This window comes from Cyprinus carpio, chromosome A9, assembly GCF_018340385.1.
Source record: "Cyprinus carpio isolate SPL01 chromosome A9, ASM1834038v1, whole genome shotgun sequence".
NCBI classification, from domain to species: domain Eukaryota; kingdom Metazoa; phylum Chordata; class Actinopteri; order Cypriniformes; family Cyprinidae; genus Cyprinus; species Cyprinus carpio.
Window position 1 is genome coordinate 29,387,879 of NC_056580.1, and position 14,039 is coordinate 29,401,917.

The window sequence follows — 14,039 nt, forward strand, 5'->3', positions numbered from 1 at the left end:
AATTAATGAAAAATTAATTATTCCAAACTTTTGACCAGAATTATAACTTTCTGGAAACTTAAAATGTCTGAAAGTCACAAATAGATACAAATTAACAAGCACTTAAAATAAATGACACTTGTTTTGATATTTTATCTAATGCAATGACATTTTAGTGTCCAAATTCACATTCAGTGCACCACACATTTATCTGCATAGTGTGTTTTTCACAATAGCCCACATATCGTTTCAAATCAGCTTCACAGTAAATGAATGTTTCTACATTATAATTAAGAGTGATCTATAATGTCCATATGGCATAAATGTACAGGTCTAAGATTATACAAATCATTAGTTAATGCCACATGTTCATTTAAGCAGAAACGATGAACACAATGATTACATGATGTCATCATAATGATTACAATATAAGGACATTCTAGAAGTTTTCAAACAAATATTAGTAAAGTTTTCTAAAAATACTCTTGGGGCTCCTGTATGTTTGCCTGTATGCATTTGTTCAGGTCTTGTTGTGATACATTTGCAGTGTTTTCACCATGTGTTGCTCTTGTACACATTTGTAGCATTTGTACACATAACAGCAAATGGAAACATGCGTTCAAGCACACAATGCATTCAGAGGTTATATTTGCTTTGTTGTGATAAGGCTTCTGCCAGTCTATGATCCAAACTGTAGAGACCAAATGGGTAGTGACGTGTGTGTGTGTGTGTGTGTGTGTGTGTGTGTGTGTTGTGTGTGTGTGTGTGTGTGTGTGTGTGTGTGTGTGTGTGTGTGTGTTTGTGTTTGTGTGTGTGTGTGTGTGTGTGTGTGTGTGTGTGTGAGTGTGTGTGCATGCGTGCGTGCGTGTGTGTGTGTGTGTGAAGCAGCTGTAAGGGTGTCAGACACTCGAGCAATCAGTGTTTGCATTCACACCTTCAGCGGTGCAGACTGAGAGCCGTCGTTTCCACGCCAGACTGTTTGAAAAAGCTTCATGCATTCTGCAACACGTGAAGCAATATTCAAGGAAAAAAACTAGCATTTTGAGATATTTTCCAACTTTAAATCAAGACCACACTCATATGTTCATGAGTCAGTGACAAATGGATATGTGGATGCAACAAATCAGTTTTGAGGGATTTAAAAAGGATTTGAAAACTTTATTTTAATCATTAAAGCAATTGAAAACGACGAGTGCCTTAGAACTCTCTAAATGACTTAATTATTTAATTTAATATCATTTAGCTTCATATATTTTGGTATTTATTTATTTATTTATTTATTTTATTTTCACCGCTTCTTCACTTTGAATAAGTTTTAAAAAAGTAAATAAAAAGATCATGAAGAAGAGAAATGCTGACTATGTGTGAGTGAACCCTATCATTATTTTCAGATTATTCCGGAACATAAAATCATGACTTTCTAAATCATGAATATCATTAAGGTGTCAAACTGATCTTGCCATGTCATAAAAACACCAAAAATTTGTTGTTTTAAAGAAAATTACTTATAATTAATAAAACTTTTATTTAATTTTATCTTTTCAGCCATGTTACATTTTTAAATAAAACTTTTTATTATAATATATGGACATTTTCATTACATTTAGTCTAAACTTGACAATATATATATATATATATATATATATATAAACGACATTTAGTTCAGGTATTTAAAGTATGGAAGTCGTAATCTGTATGAAAATCATTTATGCATTTGAAATATATTTTACCTGAAAAAAAAAAAACTCTGTATTTCCCTTTTGGCTGAACAAGCGATGACAGTGAATCATTTATAAATTAATCATTCTTTATAGTCTGCACTTTTTCACTGGGTTTCCTATGTAAACATTGAATAGATGGAGCACTTTTAAAACATTTACAGTTAAAAAGGCGTCTGGATGCGTCTTCGTTCTGCTCAGATGTACCGTTTGGTCTCTAGAAGTGCTTTAGCCAATATTTACACAATCGGTTTTTAGGTTATTGAAAGAAGTCTCACCAAGACTGCTTTTGTTTGATCAAAAATACAGTAAAATGTGAAATATTTTTACAATTTAAAATAACTGTGTTCTATGTGAATTTATTGTAAAATCTAATTTATTCCTGTGATGCGCATATGTATTTTCAGCATCATTACTCCAGTCTTCAGTGTCACATGATCTTCAGAAATCATTCTAATATGATGATTTACTGCTCGAGAAACATTTCTGATTATCGTCAATGATGAAAACAGCTGTGCTGCTCAATATTTTTGTGGAAACCGTGATACATTATTATTATTTTTTTTCAGGATTCTTTGAAGTATAGAAACTTCAAAAGAACAGTATTTATTTTAAAATAGAAATCTTTTGTAACATCATCATAGTCTATACTGTCACACTTTTTTTTTTATTTTGATTTATTTTGATTTTATCTCAAATTATTTTTGTATTTTATCTTATATAACTAAACTATATATATATTGTTTTTTTTTTTGTTTTTTTTAAATAAAGGTTCAGCTTTTTTAAAGAAATCTAAAATTTATATTTGCCTACAAAACTAATTTCATGCATTTTAGCAGAATCCTACAGATTAAAAGAGTCTGAGAGCATAAAATTTATAAATTCAGCCAAGTATGCCTAAACTTTTGACTGGTAGTGTATGTCTGTCATGAAAACAATAGTTTTGTTTATTAGGGTCTCCCACAGGCAGGGTGTGAAACAGCTGTGACTCAATAGAAAGCCATAGCAGGGGATTTTAGGAGTGTGTGAGTGTTCATTGGTCAGCAGACGGGCTCATTTGCATATACCATGACCTATATCTGATAGGTGGGAGCTGGAGACACCAGAATCTGCTGCAAGCAGTACTAGTGATGACTGAATGAAGAGCTTTCATTCTCACATTTCTTTTTAAGTGTTTTGTTTGTTTGCTGTTCTTTACTCAGTGTTTGCAGACATGAAGTTCTACTGCAGTTACTTCATGCTTCTGTGCATGATTTCCAATGTCAGCTGCACGACAACGAAGTACGTCACGTATGAGGAAGACGCACCTGGGACAGAGATTGGAAACCTTTCTCAAGACCTGAAAATTGACCCAGCGGAGGATCCTGAGACATCATTCAAGTTTATACAGAAGACGAACTCCATCATTCGCATGAGGCAAATCGACGGGCTTTTAACAGTGGGAGAAGTCATCGACCGAGAGCAGCTTTGTCAACGATCTCCACAGTGTCTTATAACTTTTGACGTCGTGGCCTTCTCCAAGGAAAAATTCCAGCTCATTCATGTCGAGATCGAGGTAAAAGACATTAACGATCATTCACCTCAGTTCACACGCAACGAGACGCATTTGGATATATCAGAAAACGCACCTCTGAACTCACGATTTCCGCTTGACGTCGCTGTGGATCACGACGTCGGAGACAATTACGTTCAAAGCTACCATATTTCACACACAAACCATTTCGTCGTTGAAGTCAGCGCTCGTGAGGATGGAGAAAAGTCAGCTGAACTTGTTTTGATCAAGACGCTTGACAGAGAAACCGAAGAGTTTTATACAATCGAGGTGACGGCGACTGATGGCGGGACTCCGGCGAAATCGGGCTCGACGACCATTTACATCCGAGTTCTGGACTTTAACGACAACAGCCCGACGTTCGAACACAACTCGCTCAAAGTGGAACTCAGCGAAGATTCGCCCGTCGGCTCACGTGTGCTAAAAGTGCACGCTTTCGATCCCGACGCCGGCGTCAACGGAGAAGTCGTGTACGGGTTCATCGAAGGCTCCCCGAGCGAAGTCACACGTGTTTTCCAGATCGACCTCATCACCGGAGAACTGACCCTCAAAGACTCCGTCGACTACGAGACCAAGAAGTCGTACGAGTTGCACATCCAAGCCTCCAATTTGGGCAACAATTCGGTTTCTTCTACCTGTCGGGCAATTGTCGACATCGTCGACGTGAACGATAATGCACCTGAGATTACCATCAAACCAATGACTTCCACCAGTGATGGAGTGGCGTTCATCACCGAATCCGCAGCCAAAGAAAGTTTCGTAGCTCTCATTAGCACCTCAGATGCAGATTCGGGTCCTAACAGCTACGTCCAGACCAGTTTAGAAGGACACGAGCATTTTAAGCTGCAACAAGCCTACAGTGACACTTTTATGATCGTAACAACCACAACTTTGGACAGAGAAGCCATTCCAGAATACAACCTCACTGTGATTTCTGAGGATTTAGGAACTCCTCCGTTTAAAACCGTTAAACATTATACCATTCGCATCACAGACGAGAACGATAACGCACCGATGTTTAGCAAAGCCATCTATGACATCTCAGTAATAGAAAACAACATTCCCGGGTCGTACATGACTACGGTGGTTGCACGCGATCTCGACGTTGGGAAAAACGGAAAAGTCTCCTACAGCCTAATCGACAGCGAAACGCCAGACGGTTCGCCGATTTCTACATTCGTTTCCATCGATCCTCATTCTGGCTCTTTGTACACGCTGCGATCGTTCAATTTTGAGACTCTGAAAGAAGTCGAGTTCGTGGTCAAAGCCAGCGATAAAGGTTTCCCGTCATTATCAAGCACGACTTTAATTCGAATCTGCGTGGTGGACGAGAATGACAACTTTCCGTATTTCACATATCCAGTGTTACGAAACAATTCCGCCGACGTCCCGATTCCCTTTAATGCTCAGAGCGGCTATTTAGCGTTAAGATTGATGGCTCAAGATGAAGACAGCGGCGTGAACAGCGAGCTTAGTTTCCATATTCTAGAAGACGATGGCAAACTTTTTTCCATTGATAAAAATAGCGGCGACATCGTACTGAAACGAAAACTCACTGCATCATATGGAGACATCCTGCAGATTAAAGTGTCAGTTGTTGACAATGGAAGACAGCCTCTTTCTAGCACAGCAACCGTCCGGTTTGTGGTGACAGATACTGGTGCTCAAGAGGACCAGGTGGTTATTTTACTCCGATCCAAAAATGAAGAGACTTTAGAGTTTGATGTGTGGACTGCAGTGATTATTGGTTTCGCTGGATGCTGTGTGCTGTTGCTGACTGCGATTATCATCCTCACCGTGACTTGCACCATCAAACGAAGGCGAAGAAACTTTGGGAGAGATGCCATGTATGGATCAACCCCGCTTTCCAAGAACAGCCCTTCCGGCTCAAACATTTACAGCGGCCCTACCTTCCTCAGACACGAAGGCGATTCAATGCAACCTCTGTATGAAGATAAAAGCCTGGATTTTGAAGAAAAGGTGAGTTGTTCTGGCTGAACGTTTTGCTGTATTGATGCACCTTTCCATTTATGCCAGCATATTAACTTTGAGCTTTTGTTTTCATAGCTGTTCCTGCCGTGCAAACCTTTTGAACAAACACTTTTATGGCAAGATGAAAAATACTGTATGCAAAGGAGGTAAGAATGTTGTAGTTAGTGTATTTGCCTACCGGGGGCCTGTTCCATAAAACAAGTTTACCAAAAAAGCCAGGCTTATTTCAGTAAGTCTGACTTATTTTGAACCAAATCAACTGACAATAAATCAGACTAACTGAAATAAACCTGGTTTATTTGAAAAACTTATTTTATGAAACAGGCCCCTGGATAATTCCCATCTTAACTGCTAGACTATAATTTAATAACAATCAAAATAGAAAAAAAAAAAATAGTTTGAGACTTTTAGTTAAAAATGCTTTCATGATATAATTGAAAAAAAAGTAATATCATTAAAACATTACTAAAACTATTCATTTATTTAAAAACGATTTAAAATGATTATATTCAGATTATATAACCAGCATAATAATTAGAGTGACAAATAACCATGAATTTGAGAATGAATATGAATCTGAGCATCTGTACAAAGAGTCACATGATCAGTGACACTCATTTACTTTGGGTTGAGGATTAGTGCATCTGAAATAATACTTTATTCTCCATTATAGTGTAACTTTAAAAAAATCTGATTATATCATCAGCACAATAAAATGAGTGACAAGTGAATATGAATTTGAGAATGAATATGAATGAAGAGTCACATGATCATAAGCACTTATTTACTTGCCTTTAATTAGTCATCTATAAATAGTGCACTTGAAATATCTCATTATAACTTTTTAAAAATTCTAAAACTCATTTATTTCCATGTTTAAATGCAAAACTTTCTTATACTTTAGAACCACGCTATGGTTTCGCAACTACGGTCAATGAATATACGTAAACTGATAACTATAAACATGTTTAATATGCAAACAGATCACTTTTTGATTCTGATCGGGACTTAGTCTCTCTTTTACAACAGGTCATGAACTGAACATGAGGCGCTGGCATATTAGTCATGTCCCAGTGAATATAGTGTTTTGATCTGCATTGGAATATCAATAATCAGATAGAGTGCTATTCAGCAGCCGCTAACATTCTGATCTGATTGTATTCTCAGTGGCAGCAGCAACACAGATCAGCTGAGCGTGAAGGACAGTGGCAAAGGGGACAGTGATTTCAATGACAGCGACTCTGACATGAGCGGAGCCGCTCTGAAAAGAGGCCTGACAACCTTCCAGCCGCTGGCCAGAGGTGCGTACAGTTATCTGACAGACCAGCTTTACAAGGTTTTCTTTGAGTGTGTTGTCTTCTCAGTACTTTTGTCTCATTTTCAAACATTTAAACATTCCTAAATCATGATACGTTTACTTGAGATGCAAAATTACATAATGTCTGAAAAAGTGATCAAAATTAAATGAGTTTTCCTTAAAAAGAGAAAAAAAAATATCAGCCAATGGGTTCAGAAATATAATCTTGTCTTCCCTTTCAATTAAATACATTTTTTTAACACAATTGGTGGATTTTTGTCTTGTTTTTAAGCATGAACTCACTTAATTTTAATACATTTTTCAGAAAACAAGACTTAATAACTTGATTTAGTTTCTCAAATAAATCTTGATTTAAGAATGTTTAGGTATTTTACATATGGCACAAAAAACAAAAAACAAATGAAAAAAATCAAATCAAATGTTTTTGTTTGTTTGTTTGTTTGTTTTTTGCTAAAATATGTTTAAAATATATACCGTATTGGTATAAAAATATATTAAAACAAATATGTTTTTTGGCCATTTTTGTGTGTTTTTGAAAATATTTAAAATATATATAAATTTTAATTCCATAAACTATATTGTACACGTCACATTTAAAGAAATACCTTATTTGTTGTCTATAAAACATGTGAACATGTGACACATTTTAATAAAAATTAGTTTACAATGTTCCTTTTTTTTTTTTTGCCTAATCAGAAAACAAGACAATTTTTTTTTTTTTTTTTTGCAGTGCTGTATTTTATTAAAATATCTTTTTATAATAAGATAAATTTACTTGGTTTACTAGCAAATAGTAAAAAAAAAAGATACTTTGAAAAAATGATTTTTGCAGTGCATTAAATTCCTTTTTCTCTTTAAGGTGCATGCAACAGCGCAGGAGACTGGAAGAGCAAACCTCACGTTATCCAGACCCGAAACATGCACGTCCCTCCCGGCAGCACCTACACCGTCGGATTCGCACCGGTTCACAACACGACCCACGTCAGTTCCCACTCCTGGAGAGAAAGCCACAGTAAAACCAACATGTCGAACACTCAGAGACGGACGGGAACACTGCCTTCATACTCGGCCCATCAGACGCGGGTCGAAGAGCAAGCTGAGACTGTCAAGGATGCGTTTCTGGTTTTAGGTTCATCTGAAGTTGCTACTGCTTTTTAAATATCAAATAAGAGTCTGATTCGTCGAATATGATATTTTAGCTGAAACTTTCCCAGCAATTCAGCAATCAGTATTTTTGATACTGGTTTGCCGTAATATTAATGGAAGTGTTTTTCCTTTCCTTTCTTTTCTTGTTTTTTTTTTTTTTTTTTAATTCAGGAAAATATATTTAAGAACAGCCTGTGTGAGTTAAACTCATATGTAAATATTTGTATATTTTGTATTATGTCTTTTCCAGTGAAAACAAACACTTTTTTGTGCTGCTGACTCACCAAAACCATGGATTTTCTGTGAATAATTATGTCTTTAGTAAACAAACCAATTTAATTTCTTTTGTAGATGTTGTTAGCTATGAGTTTGTATGTCTTTAGTAAAAGTTAAGTGAATTTGTTTGGAATGAGATTTTTTTTTATCGTATTTATATTTCCAGAAATTCTTTAAAATATGCTTTTACTTTTTTTTTTCAAGCTGCACATAGATCCTGATTAGGTATCTCTCAAAAATGTTTTATATCTTCCAAAAGATAAAAAGGAAAGGTATAGAAACAATTTTCGCTCAGAAAGTGCTAGTAGATTTCACAAATAATTACAAAGAATTGGAAAATAACATTGAATTAAGCATGCAATTTTGAAGCGGAAAGACTGAAATAGCATTTTTCTTGTAAAACATACTCAAACAATCTTTGTTTTATTTAGATAATTTTTCAGTGTGATTGTTTGAGTCGAATGCTTTCCTTGTATATTTGCTTTTCTTTATTTGCATCTGCTTTTTAAGCAGGCCTTTGAAAAGTTGTGCAAAGTCTCTACATATTAATTATATATAATTTTCTCACCTCAGTGACCCAAATAAAGTACTTAGAAGCTTATTTTGTTGCCTGACCTCTGAGAATGTCTTGTTTAATAGCTGATTAACTGCATTGTGACAATGAAGACACATTAAGTTAAGTCCTCAAATCCAGCCTGTCCGATTATTGCACACACATGGCCTGTTCTGGATGAGCTGCTTTGTAACGCAGCAGCCACGTCTTTACATTAACACGTGAAGAATGAGGCTTAGAAGACACACAATCAGGCATTTAAGTGGAGTTAAAGAGCTTGCTGTGAGAGATTATATGGCCATCATCAGTTAGTTGCAGCGTAACAGGTGCAGAAGCCATATAATACAACTACACAATCACAGACTATGAGTAGTAATAATAAATAAATAAATAAATACAGAATACAAAATAAATTCACAGAGTGGCGGGTTTGTCCGTTCTATGATATTCTATGACCATTTTAATTACATAGCACTACTTAATCTATCCATACTGCATACAGTCACAATAATTTTAAATGTTTCTAATTATATAACTTTCAGTTTCAGGGTTCCCAAATGTGATTGGGTGCACTGATGGAACCCACATTCCCATTAAAGCTCCTTCAGTCAATGAAGGAGACTATGTTAATAAGAAATCAATCCACAGCATCAATGTGCAGGTGACAATAGATTTTTTGGGTGCTAAATGTTTGGGTGTTTAATCCATTAAATCATTACTGGTCCCCACTAACTAGGTAATATGTGATGCAACCCACCTCATCACTAATGTTGAAGCCAAATGGCCAGGGTCTGTACATGATGTCAGAATGTTTAGGGAGTCATCATTGTGCCACAAATTTCAACAGGGTATGTTTTGCCTTACACAATGTTTTTTTGTTTTTGTTTTTTTTTTAATGCAATTATACATTTTAACTACCTTTATAGGACACTTCAATGGTTACTTGCTGGGGGACAGAGGGTACCCTTGTCTGCCCTATATGATGACGCCCTACCCTGAACCTGAGCCTGGACCACAGCAGAACACGGGTCAAGGTGGAAATGACCATAGGCATCCGGAAGGCAAGGTTTCAGTGCCTGCGTGGGCTCAGGGTCAGCCCAGAAAGGTCATGTGACATCACAGCTGCTTGTGTTGTTCTTCACAACATTGCCACACTGAGATGGCAATCTCTTGATGAAGATGGCCAAGAGGAACCCCCAGTGAACCCAGTAGACCAAAGAGATGGCAGGGTGGTACGAGACATGAATTGCCGAAATCACTTTAATTAAAACCAGTTAACAGTCAAGTGTTGTTCATTGTTTCTTTATTTCCTGTAACAAAAGACATTTGTATTTATTGCTTTAGATTTCATTCAACAACAAAAGACAGATTAATGTTCACACACTGTTTCCACCTTAAGCTGGTGCTCCAGCAATTCAATTTCAAGTCTGACCTTTTTTAGGTTAAGCCTTTTCTTATCCATTTGAAGCTGTATAAGGTCCATCTCCATGTCTTTTTATTCTGATTTGCTTTTGAAGGTGGACCTTATACAGCTCTTTGGCAGGCAACTAAAAGACAGAATAATTAAACATGACTGATAAAGTCTGTAATACAAACACAGACCAAATATTTAAATGAAGAAGGAGAACTGCAGAACATTTCTTACACTGCTAAGATTCTGTGTGGAGGTAGATGGACCCTCATCTGTATTAAAATCTCCTGCCATATTCTGTAAAATGACAATGACAATTTATTCTCTTATGTAAAAAAAGGGGGAATGCATTCGATGCCTCATACCTCTATGGGCCTCCCCACATTTTCTGTTTCTGTCACAGCAGAAGTGGTCTCTTCATCTTCATCCTACAGTGAAAATAAGGAAGGATGCTTGGTCTAGCAAACAGAAACCTTAAGATAATAATCACTGTGACAGAGTGTGGTGTTGCAGGAGGATCCAATAATACAATGTCGCCATCAGCAACTGCCAGATAATTAAACCAATAAGATAATCATGCATATTCAATACTCAATGTATATTCTCAAACAAATACAACTAATACAGAAGGACATTAAAAACTAAATTACATTAAATACTAAATTACATGGCGTCAGTAACAACTTTAGTAAGTTTAGAAAATATTACCTTGCTGGAGAATGTTTTTGTGTTTCATTTTGACTTGGCTCACACTTCTTCTGGCTCCAGAAGGATTACACCTGATAAAGCAAGAAGCCAACATATTACTAGCCAGTTATGTGCATTACTACTGTAATATTAAGAAATGTATGGAGGCCAACAAGTAAATACTTGTCTATTTTTATTACATGCCCCAAAGAATTTTTGCGTCACAATGAAAGGGGAAAATAGCCCATTTATAATTTTATAAACTCACGCATTTACCCTGTCCGTTATTTTTTGCCAAGTCAACTCTCTTTCTTTTGATGATGCAGCAGTATTGTTTTTAGTTATAATGGGCTTATAGTCTTCATAAGCAAGCATTAAAACCTCCAACTCAGTTTCACCGAAGTATGTAGCTCGCTTTTTTTCTCCTTGGGTTTCAATGTTGACTCCTGAAATCGACGATCCATTGAAAATGTCTTTATGTACTCGCCGTGCGCGCACATTAACTCTGGGTTACTAATAGGAGGTTGATTAAACTAACTCCTCACAGGTGTTTTGGAACCGACATACCCAGAGTAAGCAAGTTTGGGGTTAACCAACCAAGAGTTCAAGGTTTATCTGGCGGTAAGTTAACCTTGCTTTCTGGAATACACCCCTGGTGTCAAAATACATAAAAACAACAGTAGAAAAAAATATGAAATATTAATTCATGAATACGTTTAAATGCATAAACTATATATATTATATATTATATATATATATATAGTAATTTTCTAGTTATTTTCTAGACAGTTTGAGTTTGAATATAGTGGCATTCAAACATGCAATGGCCTATTCTGTCATTTAAAGCTCATGCTGAAGACGAATAGATCCATAAATTCATAAATTGTGTCATCCCTCTGAAATAAACTGGTTTGGACTGTTCTCATTAGGCCTTTACCATATACAAATCATGCAGGATTACACTTTTAATGTGAAGGTTGTGTAACTCCAGAACAGGAATAGCACAGCACAATCAAATAAATAAATAAAAAACGCTATGAATCATTCATCTTATAGGTGCTTTCATTCTACAACGTGAGCTGTTGATGAAAACTAAATAAATAAATAAATAAACAGGAACATTCTTTCATTTCACTTTGGCCTAAAGGGATGTTTTCACTCGTGCAAATAACAAGAGGAACGGTGCCATCATCCTTTTGTTAGTAATTGCTCATAGCTGATGGGATATGACAGATCTCCAATTGGATATGAAGGGCAACTGCACAAAAACATCAATAGCACATGAAATGGTTTATTGTATCTTCTCTCAGTGTTTTCCATATAGGTCAGAAGAGAGGCACAGAAAGAGGTCATGATGCTGAAAGGCCAAATTAACAACAGGGTTAAAACTATTAGAGTTCTGCAGCTGAAGCCCTTCAAAACTCTCCCAACAAACAGATTTGAACATGTTAAAGCATGTTCGAGTGAGTTTACAAGACACCAAAATGTCTTTTTCACCACACCTAATGGATATTTAATCTAAAAATAAGTTCAGTTTAGGAATAGTCTTTTACTTGCAGTGTAACTCAATTTTTCATGTGCTTCTGTTTCCATTAGTTCGGATACATTTGATCTTAATGCATTAAACAGACACAAAACCTCATAGCGTCTCGACTGACCATTCAACAATGAAAATATATTAAATGCATCATGTATCTTGTGTCAGTTTAATAAGGTAATGTAACTGTATTTGTCATTTTGGTACTGGAACATCATTTCATTACAAAAAAAAAAAAAAAAAACATCGTAATGCTGGATTTGTTTCAGCTTTTGTCTTCTCCAGATGTTAACTGATGGACTGGAGTGCTGTGGATTATTGTGATGTTTTTATCAGCTGTTTGGACTCTCATTCTGATGGCACCCATTCACTCCAATTGTGAGCAAGTGATGCAATGCTGCATTTCTCCAAATCTGATGAAGAAACAAACTCATCTTAATCTCGGATGGCCTGAGGGTGAGCACATTTACAGCATGTTTTCGTTTTTAGCGTACTGTTCCTTTAAGGCAAAAGAAGAGGATTTGTTCACCCAGAGCTCGTAGTTTCATCTTTGACTCATGGACAGACATATGAACATGCAATACAGAGAAAAGGCTTTATATTCCTTGCCTTGTGTCATGAAAACCTCCAGATCCTACAACACTGTTCAACAGATGTCCTGAAGAGTAAAATATTACATCTTAAATATGTATTTAAGCAACTTCCGTGGCTACGATCCTTCATATATCTCTATAAAGTGTGCTGGTGTTATTGAGATTAAACTAAACAGGCCTCAGCAATTCAAGCCACGGGTCTGTTCGTCTATAATGAAAGATAATTAATCCATATCATGCATTATGAGAAAAGTAAATTGCTCAATTATTTCTACGTTAGTGAAATTGTTTTGAATGTGGGTAATTATGTTTCATATTTAAGCCCATTAAAGAGATGATGTTGAACTTCTAAAGGTAGATTATCGGTCCAAATGCTGACATTTATAAAAAATGTGTTTTGTATTGCAATAGCAGTTACTAGAAATGCATACTTACTGATAAAATACATGTTGTGCTTTTCCGAGTAGTTTTGTTGATGGTTTTCATAAATCACTGTGCCATTATATGTAATTTTCCACCAACAAATAACTAAATAAATAAAAGGAAAGATTGTGATTGAAATGTCTTGTATGGTAAAGTACATGAAAGCTGTTTGGTACTCTATAATTATCATATTTGTATTCTTCCCCAACAAGTCTCTTATTGAGCTTTTGTTGAATATAAAAATGTCTCATCACTTACAGTACCTCAGACCAAAAAACAACACATTAGAATAAATATTTATTTATTATAATTCATTTTTACCTCATGATCCTCATAATTATTATTGATTATTATTTAATAATTGTTATTACCAAATACCAAAAAATCAAAAAACCAATCAACAACCAAACAAAATAACAAACAACATATACAAATTAACAAACACAAAAATAAACAAAAAAAAACACATATATATCACAAAAATTCTAGGTACTTAAACATGTTTATTATAATTTATTCATATTTTGAATAAGTTTTTATGTTTATATCTTCTGTTTTTATGATAAAGTTAGTCATTTTATTTTAGTCAACATAATACAGTATTTCAATAGTTAACAGTACATCATGTTTCACTAGCAGAAATAAATATATATATATATATATATATTTTTTTTTTTTTTTTTTTAGTTTTAGTTACTTGAAATGCAAACCAATAAACATTCATGCAAACATGAAATTTAATAATAAATCAATAAATAAAATAACAAGAATAAGACAATGAAATGCAAACCTAGTAGGAAGTACTAAAATCTAAAAGCATGGGTCCCACAATAATGTAGGAGAAATGCAGGTCA

General features: G+C 35.3%; 1 protein-coding gene across 1 annotated transcript; it reads left to right on the forward strand.

Moving 5' to 3' along the window:
* The first annotated feature begins 2,781 nt into the window (after positions 1–2,781).
* LOC122134288 (protocadherin-8-like) lies at positions 2,782–7,982 on the forward strand. The gene is made up of 4 exons (XM_042764393.1): positions 2,782–5,229; positions 5,317–5,387; positions 6,409–6,542; positions 7,419–7,982. Exons 1-4 carry the CDS (start codon positions 2,911–2,913, stop codon positions 7,715–7,717), a joined length of 2,823 nt encoding a protein of 940 aa, XP_042620327.1. The 5' UTR covers positions 2,782–2,910; the 3' UTR covers positions 7,718–7,982.
* The last annotated feature ends 6,057 nt before the right edge of the window (positions 7,983–14,039 follow it).

Coding starts and splice junctions, on each gene's coding strand:
- LOC122134288 (XM_042764393.1), top strand. CDS start 2,911: ATGAAGTTCTACTGCAGTTACTTCATGCTTCTGTGCATGATTTCCAAT. Junction 5,230..5,316: donor GCCTGGATTTTGAAGAAAAG/GTGAGTTGTTCT, acceptor TTGTTTTCATAG/CTGTTCCTGCCGTGCAAACC. Junction 6,543..7,418: donor CTTCCAGCCGCTGGCCAGAG/GTGCGTACAGTT, acceptor TTTCTCTTTAAG/GTGCATGCAACAGCGCAGGA.